The 21,510-nt window shown below is 37.1% G+C and overlaps 1 protein-coding gene across 1 annotated transcript in view; it reads right to left on the reverse strand.

Annotated features, from left to right (window-relative positions):
• The window catches only part of LOC111061659 (GRB10-interacting GYF protein 2), a 91,430-nt gene that overhangs the window by 31,702 nt on the left and 38,218 nt on the right, over positions 1-21,510 (reverse strand). The window contains 7 exon segments of the mRNA XM_039425304.1: positions 3,295-3,341; positions 5,250-5,366; positions 10,801-10,899; positions 13,995-14,255; positions 17,441-17,504; positions 18,545-18,678; positions 20,786-20,985. Coding sequence (XP_039281238.1) covers positions 3,295-3,341; positions 5,250-5,366; positions 10,801-10,899; positions 13,995-14,255; positions 17,441-17,504; positions 18,545-18,678; positions 20,786-20,985 — 922 coding nt within the window.

Here is a 21,510-nt window from a genome sequence, read left to right on the forward strand (position 1 = left end):
GTTGACAGGTAATCCTTATGGAAGAATATTAATTGGTGAGCTTGCCACACACAGAAATAGAAATCAGCTGTTATAATCATTGCGTCATTCAACAGCTCTGTTTTTCTATTTTCTTCTTTCTACTGATTGACAAAATTTTAATTTTAATAATAATGCCGCGGTGTAAACGACGTCCAAACTTGGGTCGTAGAACTCGAAATGCTGTAAATTTAGAATATGCACGGGAAAATCAGCAGCAAGGAGAGATGCCATTCAATTTCCCAGCAAGCTGCATTCAACTACAGTAGAACACTAACTATCCGAATTAATGGGGACCGGGACCCATTCGGATAATCGGAGTTTTTTTGAAAAAATTGCCACTGGAGATAAAAAAATCTACGTTTTGATATCGCACAATTTTTTTTATTGAATTAAATGAAAGAAACATGATATTTTCGCATGTTTTACTACACTGACTTCTTGGAGGGAAGGACAATAGTGAGCGAACGCGCAAACACTAGCTTCGCGGGGGGAAGAATAATAGCGCACTTAAACTTTTTTTGGACAAATTTTTCTCTGAAAGTGATTCGGATAATTCTACTGTTCTAGAGTTCTACTGTATATCTAAAAATACAAAATGCTATACAACTAACTAAGCACATAGGAAGTCCATATTGACATATAAAATACTGATTGTTGGATTTTTATAAAAATATAGTGCATCAGATTAAGTAAGCTAAGACTAAGCACACCTGAGGAGGCGCGGCTTGGTGATACGAAGTGTTGATCTTATGGAGATTGCCTTATCACACCGTTCCACGCCATGTCCGATTCAGTGTGTGTGTGTGAGTTCTTCCATTCAAACCAATATAAGCAAGAAGCACCTGGATGCAAAATGCCGCATCGCGCCTCCTAAGGTGTGCATCCAGCTAAAGTTTGTCATGAGATGCATTAACTATTTGGCGATATGAAGTTCGCCGGGCCAGCTAGTAAATAATGTAAATAAATGAATAGCCAAACCAAATTTTGATATCATTGTTGACAAAAACCGGGCCTCAAATCATTTTTCCTCCACCTACTGTCTAAAGTACTTATTTTACTCCCTGAAACCTAATACTAAAGTGTCACTTTTTCGCTCTCGGGTAGTAAAAAACAGAAAAACTCCCTAGGGAGGAAAAGTGATTCCATTTAAATAGCATGGGGAGCATCTCTATTTTGAAACTTACATTGTAATAGGTTAGAAGGTCTAAGCTCAGATGAGAAAGCATAATAGAGGTGTCAGTCATTGAGTCAACTGAATTCAATACCACAACCAGAAATTTGATCAACTCATGAAATATAATATGTTTGTATGATAATTATTATATTCTTAATATTAGTAGACGATAAAAATTTATACAATTTTTAAAATATTTTATTCTATTCAAAATACCAGCCAACAAATATTTTTGATCTGCAATTCAAATCTGAACCACGTGATCTGGAGTCAGCCATTTTTGGTAGCTGCCCAGCTGATATAATTATTGTTACAACTTTTGCCGATAGATAGCGCAATCGGCAGTGCCAATCAGACGACCGGTTATTAGGGTTTTAGATTTAGGTTATATTGTTAGGAATCATTGTCACCAATACGTAAGTTATTGGAATGATTTTATTTGCAGTTTCTATAAAATAATGTAGATGGAGGAAAAATGTTGTGTACATCACGAGCGAAAAATACTTTTTCTCCCTCAGGAAAATTGCTGCCCTCGGCTTCGCCTTGGGCTTCAAACTTTTTCCCATAGGGAGAAAAAGTAGTACTTTTCACTCTAGATATACAAATAACTATTATAAAGCAAATCAAAAGACATTACAACGGAAAAATGCATAAAAACCAAAATTGTGAATTTGAATCTATAGGCCATGTTTGAGAAGGTTTATTTTATTTTTTCAAAAAAAACACAGATCGGGAGAGAAAAGCTAAGGATTTAGGCCCAAATTAACCAAAAACGAAAACAAGGTTTGAGCGACAGTTGGTTCCAAGTAAGTTTTGTAATGTGATTTTTTGTTCATTTAGAATCAATTGGTGCTCAAACCAAGTTTTTGTTTTGGTAAATTCGGTCCTTAGTGATAGTCACTTTAAACCGACATCATTATTTATAGAGATATAATTATTATCAATGTTTCTTATTCAACCAATGACTGGACTATAGTTCAAAATCAATATCTTGTGTCTGGTTTTTACGATTCCAGTAGACTTTCAAGTTACTGGAGGCAGTTACCAGAAGCATGCTACTCGATCCGTGTGAAGGTTTACTTGAAAAGGTTACAGAATACAGGTAACCTGTCCAAGTACGTCTCAACTAATTACTTGCTTCCAGTAACCTGCCTCCAGTAACTAGAATGTCTACTGGAATCGTGAGCAACCAGGTCTAATTCTGGGCTAGCACAATTGCTATAGTAAGATTTACATTAAAGTTGTCAGTATAACCATAGAGAAACAATAGCATAAGTAGATATAGGGCGTTTATGTCGCAACTTTTACTGTTATCTCAAGCTGATAGTCCACGTAGTTCTTTCCTGTGAAGCTTTATGACGCTGGTAGTCTCTCATATTGTGCCGTTCATACACTCTTACCCGGTCAAAACAGTAAAAATCGACAATAATCGGCTTGAGATAACAGTAAAAGTTGCGACATAAACGCCCTATACCATGGGATATCAACTTACACTATTGTTTCTCTATGGTATAACTTTATGTTCAGCTGATACTGAAACAAGATGCAGTTATTACCATAGAGAAATAATAGCGTAAGTAGATATCACATAGTATAGGGCGTTTATGTATGTCGCAACTTTTACTGTTATCTCCAGTCGATTACTGTCTATTATTGTCGATTTTTACTGTTTTGACCGGGTAAGAGTGTATGAACGGCACAATATGAGAGACTACCTGCGTCATAAAGCTTCACAGGAAAGAACTACGTGGACTGTCAGCTTGAGATAACAGTAAAAGTTGCGACATAAACGCCCTATACCATGGGATATCTACTTACACTATTGTTTCTCTATGGTATAACTTTATGATCAGCTGATACTGAAACAAGATGTAGTTATTACGATAGAGAAATACCCGGTCAAAACAGTAAAAATCGACAATATGAGATAACAGTAAAAGTTGCGACATAAACGCCCTATAACATGGGATATCTACTTAAGCTATTGTTTCTCTATGTTATTACCCAATATAATTACTCGGTAATATAGTTACTCTAGATGTAGTCAATGCTATCCAGGTGAATAGAATATTAATAGAAATACAAGAAATATTTCCTACCTTTTCTCTTCTTTCTTTTTTTCTTCTTCAGCTTTTCTATGGTCCTCCTAAAAATATGAAAAATACTTGTAAATTTTGAAAAAAGGCCAAGGAAATATTCATCCTGACAACAAATAAACCCTCCCACAAACACTTGAATGTTTTTCTTTTTTGATGAATTGAAATCTTTAGTGAATCAAGTATGATTATCTACAATAACCATACTAATGATGTTTTTTATCCTTCCGGCAGTCGCGCTATTGTAAAAAGTACAACAGTGTCAGTTTTTTTGCTGCACAAAACTATTGAATGAGATGGTGTCAGTGAATGAGTCACCTATGCATTCCAAAACTTTCTCCCCATCACTCCACTGAGTTGCAGTATCAACCGAGCAATGGTTCAGTCTTTAGGTGTCATTTATTCGCGACAGTGCATAAGTCGCACTGTGCATAAGATAGGGAAAGACTGTATACAGGGTCTGTAAACGAACCAAATAATACAGAATTGATGGCTTTACTTGATGTACCTTATTGAGCTATGAAATGGTAATCATCCAAATTTTCATAGTCGTGAAATAATCCAAGAAGATGGAAAAAGTAATAATACAATTAATTAATATGTGTTGACAATAAACAGAGTACACAACACTTGGATGGTGTACAAAATACAACACGCGACTGCTCGTGTGATTGAGTAGGGCGCGACTACTGGAAGGTTAAAGAAAGGTTTAGTTACGAGAGAATGAGAAGTTCGTCAGGTTGGCTGGACTGCGAGAAGTACAAAACCAATAGCGGGAGAAACAAAGCACATGCTCAGTACTCAATCCCTTTTACGCCGCAATTATCTTGACCTTTTGCTAGTGATTGAATGGACCATCAAAAGATTAAAAAATCCAACTAAAAAAAATCGACAAAATTATCGACTTTAAATTAATAGGACAAAGAGACTTGAAATCAATAGAGTGAGAGTAAACTCTCTACTATCTTAATAAACTACACAATAACTCTACTACACTGATGCCTGGTTGCAGAGTCGTCAAATAAAGTTAAAAACAGGCAGTTAACTCATTTATGAAGCCATAAATTCATATTCACAGATATCAAATTAAACTAAAGGGAATAAAACTAAAAACGCCCAATTAGATTTCGTTGCACAGTCGTCAGAAAGAGCTTATTTATGTCTCCAATACCTAAAAACGGTCAGTCAAATTATGCGCCCGAAGTCGTGCTGTTAAATCCAATATCTACTCCCGCCAAATGCATTTTAGAGGTTGTGATAGCTTTTTTTGAAAGATGTTTACGAAAGCCATCAGTATATAAGTAAATTATTAATAAAACAATAAAAAAAATCTTAAAGCACCCTTTATTTAAAAAAAAAACTTTAAAATAGTTCAACAACTAGTTAAGTAAATTATTTTTTTCTCCCTATGTTTTTCAAGTTGTTTATAACCTCCAAATCGCTAAATATGGTGAGAAATCTCGCCAAAAGCCGCCATATTGTTTATCAATTTTATGTGAGGTCTTTTAGGTATGTTCACAGTGATGTCGATCGAAACTTTCCCGGATGACAAGACATTGATTGGATAGAAGCATGTACGGAAAAAGTGAATAGAGCTGCAGTGTGACTTATGTGTGATGCTAATTCGAGATATAGCTAAATGGGCTTCAACAAACGACTGTGCAACGACCAACCATTTATGTCAGTGATTTCAAACTATATCACGCATGTTTGATTTTATGTAACGACTCTGCAACCGGGCATAAACTATATACTTAATCTAGTATATAGCTAGATAGGAAGGAATTAGAATTACATGCAAGAAATAATGCTCAATAGACATGGATTCAATCATTCTTAGAAGATCTTAGCAGAGTATAGAAGAGGATTAGGCAGGTATGAAGAAGAGAGGAAATTTTAGGTTAGGTTAGGTAGGAAGTAAGGATGGTTACATTCTTAGTAGGAGAACAGCTGTGTACCAGAATCTCCTGCTCAGTCTTCATGTTTTTGGGCTGCGGCTGACCGTCAGGCCACATCATCGATGAAGACTTTAGTGACCAGTCAGAAGGATTCGGGCCGCCCCACACGCTGTCCATCTGCAAACATTCAATAAATAAATGGATAATAGTAATTTACGTAACAAGTCCGGTAACGATAATTTACCGCATAAGTATGATTGTTCCTGCCCGAAACGTAGTTGATGGCAGAATTATCATACAAATGCGGTAAATACGTTACCGTGTAAGTTACGTACAATATTTTTTTCATACTCATCTGAGAAAGAATAATATTGCTAAGAATCAGAAACCTTTACCTGCTGCTGCTCGAGCTACTGCATTCTATAAACATGACCTAGCCTGTAGCGCCTAGTTCATAACAGACTCAAATAAAATAATAAAGGCCTGAATTATAAGATTTCAGATGAGTTCTTATAACTTGAAACTCCTTAAATGGGTTCTTTAATTATTTGAGTTTAGTATATTAATTACTCAGATGTTATTAGGACTCAGTAGAGTCCCAACGTACTCGACTGTAAAGAGAACATATGATCTCTTTACAGTATAGTATGCTGTAATGAAAATCACATGTTTTCTTGTTCTGCAAACAGCTGTTTACCGGCTTGATTTAATGCATGGAAAACAGCTGCAATTGAGTAAGTATGACAAAAATGTTATTTCTACCACATTCATTGAACAAAGGCAACGTCAAGTTTTGTATCTACAAACTACACACACACAAACTACTTCAAAACATTGAAAATAAAATCGAAATGAAAATTAATAATAAAGGAAATTCGAATGGGGTTTTTGTTGGTTGGGAGTCCCTCGCGAGTATGTCCCACCAGTCCTATGTTACTCTCAATTCCCTCATAAAGGTTTCTGTTGGTTTTTAAAAAATAAAAATTGGTTTTTAAAAAAATGTGTGTTCACTCACACAACTTTCCTTGCCGTTAAACGGTGTACACACGTACGTTTGCCTCGGGTGAGCATACGTGTATGGGCTTGCATTCGCACGTGTGGACACTGTTCGCTGAGGCATGTGGGCGAACCGGAACCCTGTCGGTATTTTGGCGTGCTCAAAGGCGCCTCGGGTGAGCATTGAATGTACGTGTGGACGCGATTTTGCCATACGAGTGAGGCAAAACGTAAACAATGAAGGCGTCATAACCTAATTCCAATGAATTAGGTTAATGAATGACAAATCAAATTGTGATCCAATAACTAATTGTAAATTGTAGGATTTTTGTAATTTTGTAGGATATGTGGATTGTCAAATATTTAAATAGAAACATGCATGGAATATATAATTTGTATCATGATTAACAAATTTAGAACTGCATAATTTAAGTGAAAAAAGCTTCTCTAAAGGGTTCCTACAAGAAAGTATAGCTCAAATATTATTTTACTGTGGCTATCAAATCATCTTGTGTTTGTTTCATGTTATCAATCAGAGTTGTTAATTAAAATTGTAATCTTCTATATGGTATTATACGTTTTAGATAGCTAGGCTATCTATAGAGAGATTTATTCAAACTTTGAACTAGTATTTCCTTAAAGGTAAATCTTGAAGCTAATCTTTTGGAGAATCTTGTTTTGTCATGTGTATGAGCAGAGTTAGTTTAAAATGGGCAGCAATTTAGTATTTGATTCAATTTATGGCTAATTTCCTTAAAGAAGACTGTCAATTTTGTGAGACAGTGTTAAGTGCTTTGATTAGGTCATCAAAGCTTCTGGAATTATTGTAGAAATTTTCTTTTTTTGAGATTCAGAATAGATATTGGAAACCAACAAATGAATCGCCTAATGTCAAGAATCTCAAAGTTAGAGCCAATCGTTCTTGTGGAGTTATTGATTCCCTCATGATGATATCATTATTGTTTAGATAACTAGTTGAATTAGATTCAGTATATTAACAAGATAATGTTTTGACAACCTAATAAAGTTTGAACTGTCAATCCTACGTCATGTAGCAATTTATTTCCTTACTTCAACCTACAATCGTTCAACCCACCAACATCGTTTGCCAAGTTTTATTATATAAGTCATTGAAATAAAATGATACTGCTGCAATTTGTGATAACTATCTTCAATGATGGAATGACGCCATTGTTGTCATGTGGAAAATCTACATTTACCATGTCTTCGTGTCGTCTGCAAATCAGATAGCTTTTTGAATGCCGAGGCATACGTGGATCGCGTCCACAAGGACGTACAGTGAATGTTGAGGCATATGTACATACGATTGTTCGCGCGAATCTGTACGGACGTGTGTACAAGGCTTTAGTGTTCACGCGCATCTCAAGTCTAATATCACATAATCACATTGAGACGTGATTTTAGTATGCTCTTGTTCGTTCTTCATGTATTCAACGGCAGAATCAGCTCAACGTTTTTGCCTTCCCAGTTGAATGCGTACATTTCTGCAGTGCCTCGCCGTTCCAGTTTTAAATTATTTATACCTTATTGCAACACTTTAAATCATCAGAACTCTCCCATGTATAGATCATCATTCATTTTCAATTGCTTCTCGGATCATCTCGACTTGTCGTCATTCGGTTAGAGTTGCTTCCGTAGGGATTGTAGGCGACTTCTGCGAGTGTGACTGTCGAGTGTTTTAATGTGTCCTTGTCTGTTGAGTTGATGTTGTATGTTTTTTGAATCCACTTTTGCACTAGTCCTTGAGGGTATGATTATTACTGATTCTGTTTTTTTTTATTTCTTTTTTTCTATTATTTTTCCTCTTCTTTCTTTGTAATTTTTCAATATTCTTTTTTCTGTACTCTTACAATGTATAATGAATTATTGTAAATGTGTTGTTATGGAAGCAATTTTTGGGAGAAATCCTGTATGCTTCCATGTTTTTCATAAATAAATAAATATTCCAAGATATGAGCCAGCTGGTGACAGGACAATAACGCTGGTCACACACGAGGTATGCTATCAGTTGCCAACAGTTTGCAATTGAATAATCACATTTTCTCGAAATTCGAGCTTATTTTCAATTCTAAGTGAAAATGTTACTGAACATTAATTGTAGAGATTTTTATGCTCAATCTTTTCCACTTGAAATTTTTTGTTTAAATTGTATCTGAAGCCTGATAATTGGAATCTAAAATCAAACTTTTCGTTGATGGTGCGGAGCTCCTGAAAATTTTACAAATATGGGACTTGTGGCAGTTGATAGAGCTTATCAATGACTATTTAAGGTATGAATTTGATCAAAATCGTTGGAGCCGTTTTCGAGAAAATCGCGAAAAATCGCGAGTATCAAAGCTACCCATTCAAACAAGACTGACAGTTTGAAGTGAACTCACTACAGGTTGTAACATGATGAACTTACAAGTTTAAGTGCCGGTTGCACAAAAGCCGGTTAAATTATAATCGTGATTAATCCCACGAGAATCAATCAGAGAAGCCGTCTTATCAAAAAAGCCTTCTCTGATTGGTTCTCGTGAAATCAATCACGGTTAAAATTTAACCGGCTTTTGTGCAACCGGGCCTTAAGCCTAGTTTATACGATGCCAATTGGGGAGACAATTGTCGATACTTGATAAGACACTTTCATTCAAAGAGCACCTAACAAAGACAGCAGAAAAACTAAAAACCCGAAACAATATTATGCAAAAACTTTGCGGAACATCATGGGGAGCTTCAGCCTCTACATTACGCTCTACAGCCCTAAGCCTTATCTTTTCAGCTGCTGAGTACTGTGCTCCGGTCTGGATGAATAGCTCTCATGTTCATAGGGTTGATGTTCAGCTAAATAACTCAATGAGAATGATGGGTGGTGTTCTAAAATCTATCCCTGTGGAATGGCTCCCGGTGTTGAGTCACATCCTAGAAGATAGAGGAAAATCGAAGCCTGCCAATACATGAGGATATACAAGATGCCAATCAGAGCCGCCTGCAATCTCGTAAGCCACCGGGTTAGGACGGCAATTACATCCATAGATACAGGTTTCAGTTTAACAAGCGTGGTCAGCAAAGCAGAACATTGACATCCCATTTGTAGCCAAAAGGCCACCAGGCTTCGATTTGCCTCGTAAAACATGGTCGGCATTGAATAGGGTACGAACTCATCATGGTAGATGTGCCTATCTGATGCATAAGTGGGGGAAGGCTGACTCCCCTTTCTGTGAGTGTGGAGCAGTCCAGACTGAGACACATAGTGGAGGAGTGTCCCAGATCAGCATACACGGGTGCACATGAAGATTTCCTGGTGGCTAAACCAGCATCAATAGCCTACTTAAATTCCCTGGAAGCATGCCTCTAATTTCCAGGTCAGAAGTGACTAAGATATTTTAATTCGTTTTATACATGGATTTTCTACTGTTTTCTTTTTTCGAATTTTGTGATTATAAATGTGTTGTGCATGCTGCCATACGCTAAATAAATAAATTGTCTTCGTATGAACACTTCAGGCCAATTGTCTTGCCAATAGTCCCGACAATTGGCCCGAAATTCAACTGCCTCCGGGAGTAGACTGACGACAACAGGATGGGCCCAGCGAGCCTCCCCACCGCTCGGAATCTCAATTGTGGCGCCATTTAGTGCCGAATGAACGGTGAAGGCCAGTGCGTTGTCTTGTTTTTGGCCAGTTCAGTCGAAACAATTCATTGTGTGAGAAGTTTTCTAGGTTAGGTTAGACGTCTTCTCAAGTTCCAACGAAAATGGCACCTAAATGGGGACATGATGTGAATATTACATTTCTTGAGCTTTAAATGATAAAATATGTTTATGGGATCAGAGAAACGAATTGTATAAAGATAAGAATGCGCGGCAAACTGCAATTGCTGAAGTCATGGCTTCGGTGCAGCTGAAGTGAAAACTAAGATGAGATCGTTTCGTATCTCCTCTTCCAGCACATTTCAAGATTCACTGATAAATTCCTTGCATAGCTGATTTGAAATTCGTTTCAAGTCCTCACGGGACACAACAGACGAGGAGCATTCGGCCATGTTTTTACCTTACAGTTTTCGACTGTCGTGGCAATAGTTATCCCCGTATGCACATCTTCTCGCTCAGATGGACTGGCCTTGGACAATTGGCAACCACGTGAAGACAATTGGCATCATATAAACTAGTAGTTATGTGAACAGTAGACCTCACGCAGTATCCTCATCTACAAGTACCTGATTGAAACTATAGACCTTATGGAAATACAGCAATAGACTGGCTTTTCCACACATCTGTGTGATCACTTGTCAGCTGATTTATGATGAATAATTCTATAGTCTGATTTTTACTCTAATATTGGCGTATGAAGGAGGCTCCTTTTTCCTTTTATATTATCCTTGAAATGCAAAGTTTCCAAAAACCTTGTATATACGTCGATGCGCAATTAAAAAATGAGCATACCTGTCAAATTTCATGAAAATCTATTACCGCGTTTCGCCGTAAATGCGCAACATATAAACATTAAGAGAAATGCCAAACCGTCGACTTGAATCTTAGAACTCACTTCACTCGGAAAACTAGGCTTTACTGATTTGATAGAAGAACGGATAGTGAATAATCGAAATAAACTAACCTTCAATGGTATGTTTTGCCCTTGCAGCTGACGCATCAGTGACAGGATGGGCGCAATGCCGTTCTGGTCCTTGGCTTTGGCCATCATGTCCCCTCCAACCTACATAAAAAAACACCAAACATCAATATTATTCAAATGTACACTTTCGACCGTAGGATGAAAAAGAAAATTACCTTGAATAACAACTGATCAATGAAATTTAAATTTATTCTTCAGGTACGTCAAGTTCTCATTTTGTCAAAAGTTAAGTTCAGTTCGAGTTTTCAGTCGTCAGTACGTATAGTATTCAGTACGGTACATCATCAGTAAAATTACAGTGTCGCCGGATTGTGAAACCGTTAAAATCTTGGTTAAGCTTCAAATTTGTAAAGTTTTCAATTTGTCAATTCCTCAAGTTTTCAGTTTGTCGAGTTCTCATTTTGTCAAGTTTTCAGTTCATTCGTCGAGTGTTCAGTTAGTCAAGACTTCATTACGTCAAGTTTCAAATTCACATTTAGCACAAGTTTTCAATTCGTCAATTCTTCAAGTTTTCAGTTTGTCGAGTTCTCATTTAGTCATGTTCTCAGTTCATTGAGTTTTCATTCATGTTTTCAATTCGTCAAGTTTTCAGTTTGTTACTTTCCTTGCCCTATTACCATAGGTAAGGAAAGTATTGCTTTCCAAAAAAAATTAAGGTACCCCGATTTCAAGTTTTCTATACGTTTCAAGGTCCCCCGAGTCCAAAAACATGATTTTTGGGTGTTGGTTTGTGTGTAGGTGCGTACAGACTTTCGCTCTGCTCCGCAACCGAACGTCACTCCAGCAGAGCGTTTGATGATCGACCGGGGAACAACAGTGGTTCGACCGGGGAACTCGAGTAGATCTAACATCTTCCGTAACGTTCATGATGGGTGCAACTGCCGAGCGGAGGCGGAGCTACTGCGGTACGATGGAGGAACGAGGGCGGTACGAGGGAGGAGCGTGCTCGGTGCGGGTTGGATACGCGAATATGTGTACGCAGCTTGTGTGTGTGTGTATGTGCGTATGTCTGTGAACACGATAACTCCAGTCCTAATTAACCGATTGACTTGAAATTTTAAACTTGAGGTCCTTATACCATGAGGATCTGACAATAAGAAATTCAATAAAATTGAATTCAAAATGGCGGAAAAAATGGCGGATAATTACTAAAAAACCATGTTTTTCACGGTTTTCTCGAAAACGGCACTAACGATTTTCTTCAAATTTATACCATGGATGCTATTTATAAGCCCTATCAACTGACATGAGTCTCATTTCTGGGAAAATTCCAGGAGCTCCGTAATATTCTTGAGAAAAATGGCGGATAATGACTAAAAAAACCATGTTTTTCACGGTTTTCTCGAAAACAGCTGCAACGATTTTCTTCAAATTTATACCATAGATAGCTAGCTATTCATAAGCCCTATCAACTGACATGAGTCTCATTTTTAGGAAAATTGTAGGAGCTCCGTAATATTCTTGAGAAAAATGGCAGATAATTACTAAAAAAACATTTTTTTTAAAAGATTTTCTCAAAAATTACATGACCGATTTTTTTCAAATTCATACCCTGTATGAATTTATTTTATTTATCAGCTCTATCAACTGGCATAAGTCTCCTTTCCGGGAAACTAATGGGGGTTCACCCCATCCTTGAGAAATGGACTTTGTAACCTCCTTCTCGTGCATGAGGTAGGTAGGTAGAGCAGTTCATAAAAAGAACACATAGTCGAGATATTTCATCTGTAGTACAGCTGTTTTGACGACTTTTAAAGAAAATCATCGAATTTCACAATTTACACAAAGGAAAAAGTACTCTGAAAACAATTATATATACACATATACTGTATACAGAAGTCTGATCGTAGTTTCAAATAAAATGTTGCCGCCAATCGTCATTATGTTATTCCCCTAAATTATTCTCGTTTAGAAATGGGGCTTACAGTTCAATGAGCAAGGAAAGTTGTGTGAGTGTACCATACCAGATTTTTTTTGTAGTGTGGCGAAAAACAGTGTTTGCAACACGGGAAAATATGTTTTGTCGGCTCTCAAACGCTTCAAGTTTTTGACTTCGTCTCCAACTTGAAAAATCTGGTGTGGTACACTCACAAAACTTTCCTTGCTCATTGATCTATAAGCCTCATTAACAAGGATAATTTAGGGGAATAACATTATGCCGATTGACGGCTAAATAATTAAAACTACGATTATACTATTGTTATTGTCTTCAGAGTATATTTTCCTTTGTTTGAATTATGAAATTTGAGGATTTCTTAAAAGTTGTCAAAACAGCTGTTCTACAAATAAAATATCGACATGTGTTCTTTTGAATAAACTGCTCTACCTACCTACTTCACGCACGAGAAGGAGGATATAACGTAAATTTCTCAAGGATGGGGTGGAGCCCCTGTTAATTTCTCAGGGAGGAGACTCATGCCAGTTAATAGAGCTGATATATGACTATACAGGGTATGAATTTGAAAAAAATCGGTCGAGTCATTTTTGAGAAAATCGTGATAGAAATTTAACAAAATTCATTCTTCTCAGGAATATTACGGAGCTCCTGCAATTTTTCCAGAAATGAGACTCATGTCAGTTGGATAGGGCATATCTAGGGTATAAATTCGAAGAAAATCGTTAGAGTCGTTTTCGAGAAAACCGTGAAAAACATGGTTTTTTAGCAATTATCCACCATTTTCTCCGCCATCTTGAATTGAATTTTATTGAATTTCTTATTGTCGGATCCTCATGGTATAAGGACCTTAAGTTTAAAATTTCAAGTCAATCGGTTAATTAGGAATGGAGTTATCGTGTTCACAGACATACACACACACAGACCAACACCCAAAAATCATGTTTTTGGAGTCAGGGGACCTTGAAACGTATAGAAAACATGAAATAAGGGTACCTTAAATTTTTTTTGGAAAGCAATACTTTCCTTACCTATGGTAATAGGGCAAGGAAAGTAAAAATGCAATGTCAGGCCGGCCAACACTTTTAACTGTATACATGTTTGTTATCATATACTTGAAATGATATTGTAAATTGTACTGGTTGTAACATTGAGTTATTGAGCATTAATAATTTAATTGAATTGCTTAAGAGTTAACTGAGGATTACCAACACGTATCTATTCTTCATAATTCACTAAAGCACTAAAGAAACTTTTCCACCAAACTCAACAGCCGCCTCACCTGCTGTTGTTGTTGTTGTTGCTGCTGCTGTTGTTGTTGTGCCAGCTTCTGTATGAACCCGTTGATGTCCTGCGGCGACTGCGCCTGCGTGGCCGGTTGCGGCCTAGGCATTGCGGCTGCGTTGGCGGCGCCCCCGTTTGCGGCGGCTGCCAAGGCGGCAACCGTGGCTAGCGGTGTCACAGGTGGCTGCGGCTGGAGGGCTGCGGCTGCGGCAGCTGCCGGCGGCAACAGTTGCGGCTGGTGCATTATGTGCATCAGCATCTATCACAAATTTCAATTCAGTCTCAGAAAATAATAGAAAAACAATACATAATATGAAAAATCACTACGAAAAATATAATGTTGAATTTTTCAAAATTAATCGGCGTCACCAGCAAAACCTTATTGGTTTGTTTGCTGACGACTATTATTTGGATCATTTGCCATGAAAAAAAAATACGAAAATCTGGTGTGGCGCACTCATACAACTTTCCTTGCCGTTATGAAAATTGATCACCTGACGCTAGTGTTCCCGCGCATCTCAAGTCTACTATTCAAAGATTCGAGCCAGCTGGTGACAGGGCAATAACGCTGGAGACACACGAGGTCTGCTATCTCTTCATAGTGAATCATTTAATAGGATCAACAGTTGCCAACAGTTTGCAATTGGATAATCACATTCACTCGAATTTCGAGCTTATTTTCAATTTTAGGTGAAAATGTTACTGAACATTAATTGTAGAGATTCTCATGCTCAATCTATTCCACTTGAAATTTTTTGTTGAAATTGTATCTGAAGCCTGATAATTGAGAATCTAAAATCAAACTTTGCATAGATTTTTACAGATTTTACTCCTGAAATTTTTACAGATATGGGACTTGTGGCAGTTGATAGAGCTTATTGATGAGAAAATCGCGAAAAACCCTGTCTTTGACAACATTTTCGCCATTTTAGCCGCCATCTTGAATCGCATTTGATCGAAATTGTTCGTGTCGGATCCTTATATTGTAAGTACCTTACGTTACAAATTTCAAGTCATTCCGTTTATTGGGAGATGAGATATCGTGTACACAGACGCACAAACACACACACATACATACAGACCAATACCCAAAAACCACTTTTTTGGACTCAGGGGACCTTGAAACGTATAGAAATACTTTCCTTACCTATGGTACTAGGGCAAGAAAAGTAAAATCATGAGAAAGAAATTTCATAACATACACGTAATTTAGATGAAATATATTATCCAATTCTTTCGATTAATCTTTCTTTTGATATAATTTTATAGGATAATAACATTCATAAATTGATAAAACAATATTGAACCTTAAAGTACCCTTTATTATTAAAAATATTACAACGACTAGTTTCGACCATAGGTAATTTTCAAATTGAAATGTGGAAAATAAATAAACAAGTTGATACTATTTTCCACATTTCAACTTGAAAATGACCTATGGTCGAACTTACTGTCGCTGTACTATTCTTTTTAATAATAAAGGGTACTTCAAGGTTCAATATTGTTTTATTAATTTATAAAAGTAGCCCATTCAAGTGAAGTGTTTTATAACACTTAGTGCCGGTTGCACAACAGCCGGTTAAATTTTAACCGTGATTAATTCCAGGATAACCAATCAGAGAAGCAGTCTTTTCAAAAACGCCTTCTCTGATTGGCTCTCGTGAAATTAATCACGGTTAAAATTCAACCGGCTGTTGTGCAACCGGGCCTTATAATTATCAGCATAGAAAACAATAAAACTATAACTCGATCCATTTCTCTTTTTCACGGACCCTTGAAGAGCACGGATTGAACGTTCTCGTAATCAATAGACTAATCTTGATCATAAAAAGTAAATTATGAATACAACCCAAAAAATAAAAATCTGGTGTGGCGCACTCACATTACTATCTTTGCCGTTATGAAAATTGATCACCTGACGCTAGTGTACCCGCGCATCTCAAGTCTACTATTCAAAGATTTGAGCCAGCTGGTAACAGGGCAATAACGCTGGAGACACACATGAGGTCTGCTATCTCTTCATAGTGAATGATTTAATAGAATCAACAATAATTTGCAATTGAATAATCACATTTTCTCGAATTTAAAGCTTTTTTTCGAATTTAGGTGAAAATGTTACTGAACATTAATTGTAGAGATTTTCATGCTCAATCTACTCCACTTGATTTTTTTTGTTTCAATTGTATCTGAAGCCTGATAATTGGGAATCTATCTGCATTGATGGGGCGGAGCTCCTGAAATTTTTACAGATATGGGACTTGTGGCAGTTGATAGAGCTTATCGATGACTATTTCAAGAATGAATTTGATCAAAATCGTTGGAGCCGTTTCCGAGAAAATCACGAAAAACCCTGTTTTTGACAACATTTTCGCCATTTTAGCCGCCATCTTGAATTGCATTTGATCGAAATTTTTCGTGTCGGATCCTTATAGTGAAAGAACCTTAAGTTCCAAATTTAAAGTCAATCCGTTAATTGAGAGATGAGATATCGTGTACACAGACGCACATACACTCATATACACACACACACACACACACACACACACACACACACACACATACAGACCAATACCCAAAAACCAGTTTTTTGGACTCAGGGGACCTTGAAACGTATAGAAATATAGAAATTGGGGTACCTTAATTTTTTTCGGAAAGCAATACTTTCCTTACCTATGGTAATAGGGCAAGGAAAGTAAAAAAACGATAAGACTCTAGCGTCTGACAGCTAGAAGTAGCATCTAACCATAGTGAGATTCTCGTTATAAAGCATAGCCACCTCTAATACAAGGCCCTGCCCTACGATATTACAACGTCGCAGCGTAGGCCTAGAATCTAATACATTGTTGGTGAAAAAGATTTAAAAAAATACCAGCTGATCTTTTTAACCAATCATGTTATAGATCCTATGCTGCGACGTTGTAATATCGTAGGGCAGGGCCTTGTATTAGAGGTGGCTATGCTTTATAACGTAAATATCACTATGGTTAGATTCTACTATGGTTAGATGCTCACTATAATTAGATGATACAAGGCCAAGGCCTTGTATTAGAGGTGGCTATGCATAAAGTCATTGGAAATGTTAACAATATTTTGTGAAACATAACACCTTGTTAACTTGTCATTCTATATCTTGTGAATATTTTGTATGACTTTTGAGTGGATAAATATTTGAATTTGAATGTATAACGAGTATTATGCTCACCTGCTGTTCAGGACTCAAGCCATAATAATAATCTTGTCATTCTATATCTTGTGAATATTTTGTATGACTTTTGAGTGGATAAATATTTGAATTTGAATACATAACGAGTATTATGCTCACCTGCTGTTCAGGACTCAAGTCATTATAATAATCTTGTCATTCTATAACTTGTGAATATTTTGTATGACTTTTGAGTGGATAAATATTTGAATTTGAATATATATAACGAGTATTATGCTCACCTGCTGTTCAGGACTCAAGCCGTTATAATAATCTTGTTGGCTAAGTTTTGATAAAACCTGTTGCCTGTAAACAAATACAGAATTTTTGCATTACACATATTGCAGAGAACTTCTCAAGGACAAATTATCCCTTAAACGAAAATCCAAATTGCTGTTCAATAATATCATAGAGAAACAATAGCGTAAGTAGAATTAATATTTTCAAGTTCGTTGAAACAAACAATGGAAAATTTTGAACTGGTTTTCTATTGATGGAAATTGCATTTCTTCGAATGCTAAGAAGAAATACTGTTGATATTATCATACAGAAACGATAGCATGAGTAGATATCCCATGGTATAGGGAATTTATGTCGCAACTTTTACTGTTATCTCAAGCCGATTACTGTCCCAATTTTTACTGTTTTGTTGGGGTGAGAATGTATGAACGGCACAATTTGAGAGACTACCAGCGTCACACAGCTGCATAGGAAAGAACTTCGTGAACTATCGGCTTGGGATAACAGTAAAAGTTGCGACATAAACGCCCTATACCATGGAATATCTACTTATGCTATCGTTTCTCTATGATAATATCAACAGTATTTCTTCTTAGCATTCGAAGAAATGCGATTTCCATCAATAGAAAACTAGTTCATCACTTTCCATTAATTGTTTGTTTCAACGTACTTGAAAATATTAATTCTGTATTGGCCTGATCACTCAATCAAATAAATGAGGAAAAACAAATGATAGCCTACGTTAGCCTACATAATTCTTATGAAAATGGCAATGGATGGAAATTATAGGGGTCCTTAGGATTAGTGCTAGCCTTTTCTGATTATTTATCGAGGAATTTAATAATGATTAAAATAAAACAGGCTTTTGTGCAACTGGGCCGGACATTTGTAAACGATTGGTTGATTGGATGAAGAAGACCGACTTCCACAAGATCTGCTGATACTGGAGAATCTAAGATCTCTTGGAAATTAATATTGATTAAAATTTAACAGGCCTTTGTGCAACCGGGCCTGATATTTGTAAATCATTGATGAGTAAATAGAATGAGTAAATCATTGAATGATTGATAAATCATTGATTGATTGGATGAATGAAGGAGACTGACCTCAACAAAATCTGCTGATACTGATACTGTTGAATCATGAGAGCTTCCTCAATGGAGACCGGGTTGGCTGCTGGAGCTGCTGATAGAGGCAGCTGCATTGGTTGCGGCTTGGCTGCAACTGGCACTTCCGGCACCTGCCAAAACAATCCAAGTAGTCACATCACAATATCGTACGATATTTTGCCGTCCTCATAAATTCTATTGAATTAATAGTACATTTCGCACCTAGAGCAGAAAATGAGATTTTTCCGGCTCGAAATTGGATTTCAAGTCCGAAGCCGTAGGCCGAGGACTAGAAAAGATTGAGAGCCGGAAAAACATTTTTGCCCGTGGTGCGAACGATATTTTCCGCCACATTACAGGTATTACTGACAAAATAAATAAAGAATACTCGTTATCGTACCTATCTCTTGATTTTAGTGGTAGAAGATTTGCAGTCAGGATTTCAGATTCTTTTAAAATTTAACTTGGAATATCACGGGCGTCGTCATCTTCAAGCATTTTTGAAAATTCGGAATGCGCTAATCAACAATAAATAATTGAATAAAAATGGTTGCGAAGCGAATGCTGAATTAGTTTGATTCGAAATTCGAACTGAAATTGAAATAATGGAGACTTCAGATGAAGATAGTTGACACTCGCCCTATCTAGCGGATGACTTATTAACTACGGACTTCCATGTTAGCGGCTGGAAACAGTACTCTTTCCGGCCTAGGCCGGAAAAGAAACCTTTTTCTTACTTCAGACGAGAGTCGTCTGCAAACAAGGTATTTCAGATCTACGTAGGGACTGGAAAACAGCTGCTTTCTGTGCAGTGTGGCGAAAACAGATGATGTTAGTCAAGTTCCGGAAGGGACGATGTGTCAATGTCCCGGAGATGACTTTCAGATGGGATGACCAGGTGACGCGCGAGCGAGTTGATGACACTATGTTGTGTATGGTTCCAACAGGATGCCACCTGCGATTCCAGAAGGTGACATAGATAGATAGATAGATATATATTAGGTCTGGTTGGCCTCAACGGCGTCAGACAAGTCAAAGTGCTAGCAAAAGCGAGACACCATTAATTTTTCATGAAATTTATATCTAGTATATAATTACTATTTGTCTTTGACTCTATTACAGTAATCAAAACAGTCCTTCAGACTATAAAAGCACTCCTCCTTTAGAAATACAGTAATTTCAAACTTCGTTTAAACTCTTTCATCATTAATATTTCCCGCAACCGAATTGGTAGTACTTGGTAAATCTTTCTACCAATATAACTGGGTTTTTCTTCATACAAAGTCAATCTATGATATTCCGAGAAGGTACTCTTATGCCGTGTATTATATTCATGCGTCTTATTAATAGTATGTAGTAAACACCTTCTAATATATACACACATTTCCAAAATATAGAGACAGGGAACAGTGAGAATCTCCATTTCAATAAAATAGTCCCTACAATGTGTTTGTGGATGCAACCTCAACATAGTGCGCAATGCTTTTTTTTGACAAATGAAAATTTGCTGAAGGTTACCCTCTCTAGCTCCCCATAGGGCCACTGAATATGTAATATGTGACTCCACCAAGCAATGATAGACCGACTTCAATAGAGGCTTATTATTTAATTTACTTAAATTCCTTAAGACAAAAATTCCACTCGCAATTTTACTTTCAATCTAAACCAATTGTTCCCCCCAACCCAGCCCTTCCCCCAGTTTCACCCCTAAGAAGTCCGTTGAGCTCTTGATTACCAATTCCGACTCTCCAATGAATAATTTAGGTGTTTCATTGTGTCTCAACCTCCTACTCTGATGGGTTTATAGACACATATAATTTGTTTTCGAGGCATTCAACATCAACTTATTATTTGCAAAATATTGGCACAGACTATTTATCTTAACATAAGATTCAATTTCCAATTTTCTCAAGTCTTGGCTCTTTGTCACCAGAGTTGTATCATCTGCAAAAACATACAGATTCTCAATGGGAACCGACCCTGCAACATCATTCACATAGATCAAAAACAACAAGGGGCCCAGAATAGAACCCTGAGGGACCCCAGAAACAATTAATTTAGGCTTTGATCGTGTGAATTTTATTTTACTTTAAAGACATGCTGACGAGATGACCAGTTGACGGTAGCTATATACTTTCACGAGGGGATAAGCTGTCGCCTGTGGTCAAAATGCCGAGGTGACAAGTAGACGGGTACCCTTTTGAACTTATCTTATATTTTGTCTGTGGTGGTACTCACGGAGGGTGGCACAACAGGGGTGGAGCTGAGCTGGGGCGGAGGGGGCTGCTCGTTGTTGGAGGAGAAGGGGAACTTGCCCCACTGCTCGATGAGTTCGCCGAGCGGCGTGTAGTGTTCGTCACATGCGCGCCGCAACAGCAGCTCATGTGTGAAGTAGCCCGTCGAGTACCATTCGTACATGTCCGGCGAGGGGAACGGACCTGTGCAAACAAATCAATTTGAAAAACAATATTACAATGATATGTCTTGTTATAGCCTTAAGCTACGTTCACACTATGTAGCAAGAGAACTATATAAAATTTGAGCTACATATAGAGCTAATTTTATGTAGCAGAGCTATATGTAGCTCTGCTACCCTCACGGTAGCGATTTTACAATGAATAAACTTTGAAACTTTTCAACTTTGAATATGTTTAAAATTAGTTATAAATTGAACGTTAGTTACCAAAGGAGCATACAACGTACTCAATCAAGATTTAGACTGACATGATTATGTTGCTTCTAGAAGAACTTGCTCAGAAATAATTGGAAAGCAGAGTAGAAGGGATAGAATTCGTAATGAGGTAATAATAATAATAATAATAATAATAATAATAATAATATCGAGTGACCTGGCTGGCTCAGGTCTGGTGTCAGAGTTTTCAGGTCGCAACTGATCAATTTCAGGGCCTCTGACATGACCTAACGACTGCTTTTTAGACAGCCGGGACCTACGACTTAACGTG

Source organism: Nilaparvata lugens, chromosome 3 (assembly GCF_014356525.2).
Source record: "Nilaparvata lugens isolate BPH chromosome 3, ASM1435652v1, whole genome shotgun sequence".
Classification (NCBI taxonomy): Eukaryota; Metazoa; Arthropoda; class Insecta; order Hemiptera; family Delphacidae; genus Nilaparvata; species Nilaparvata lugens.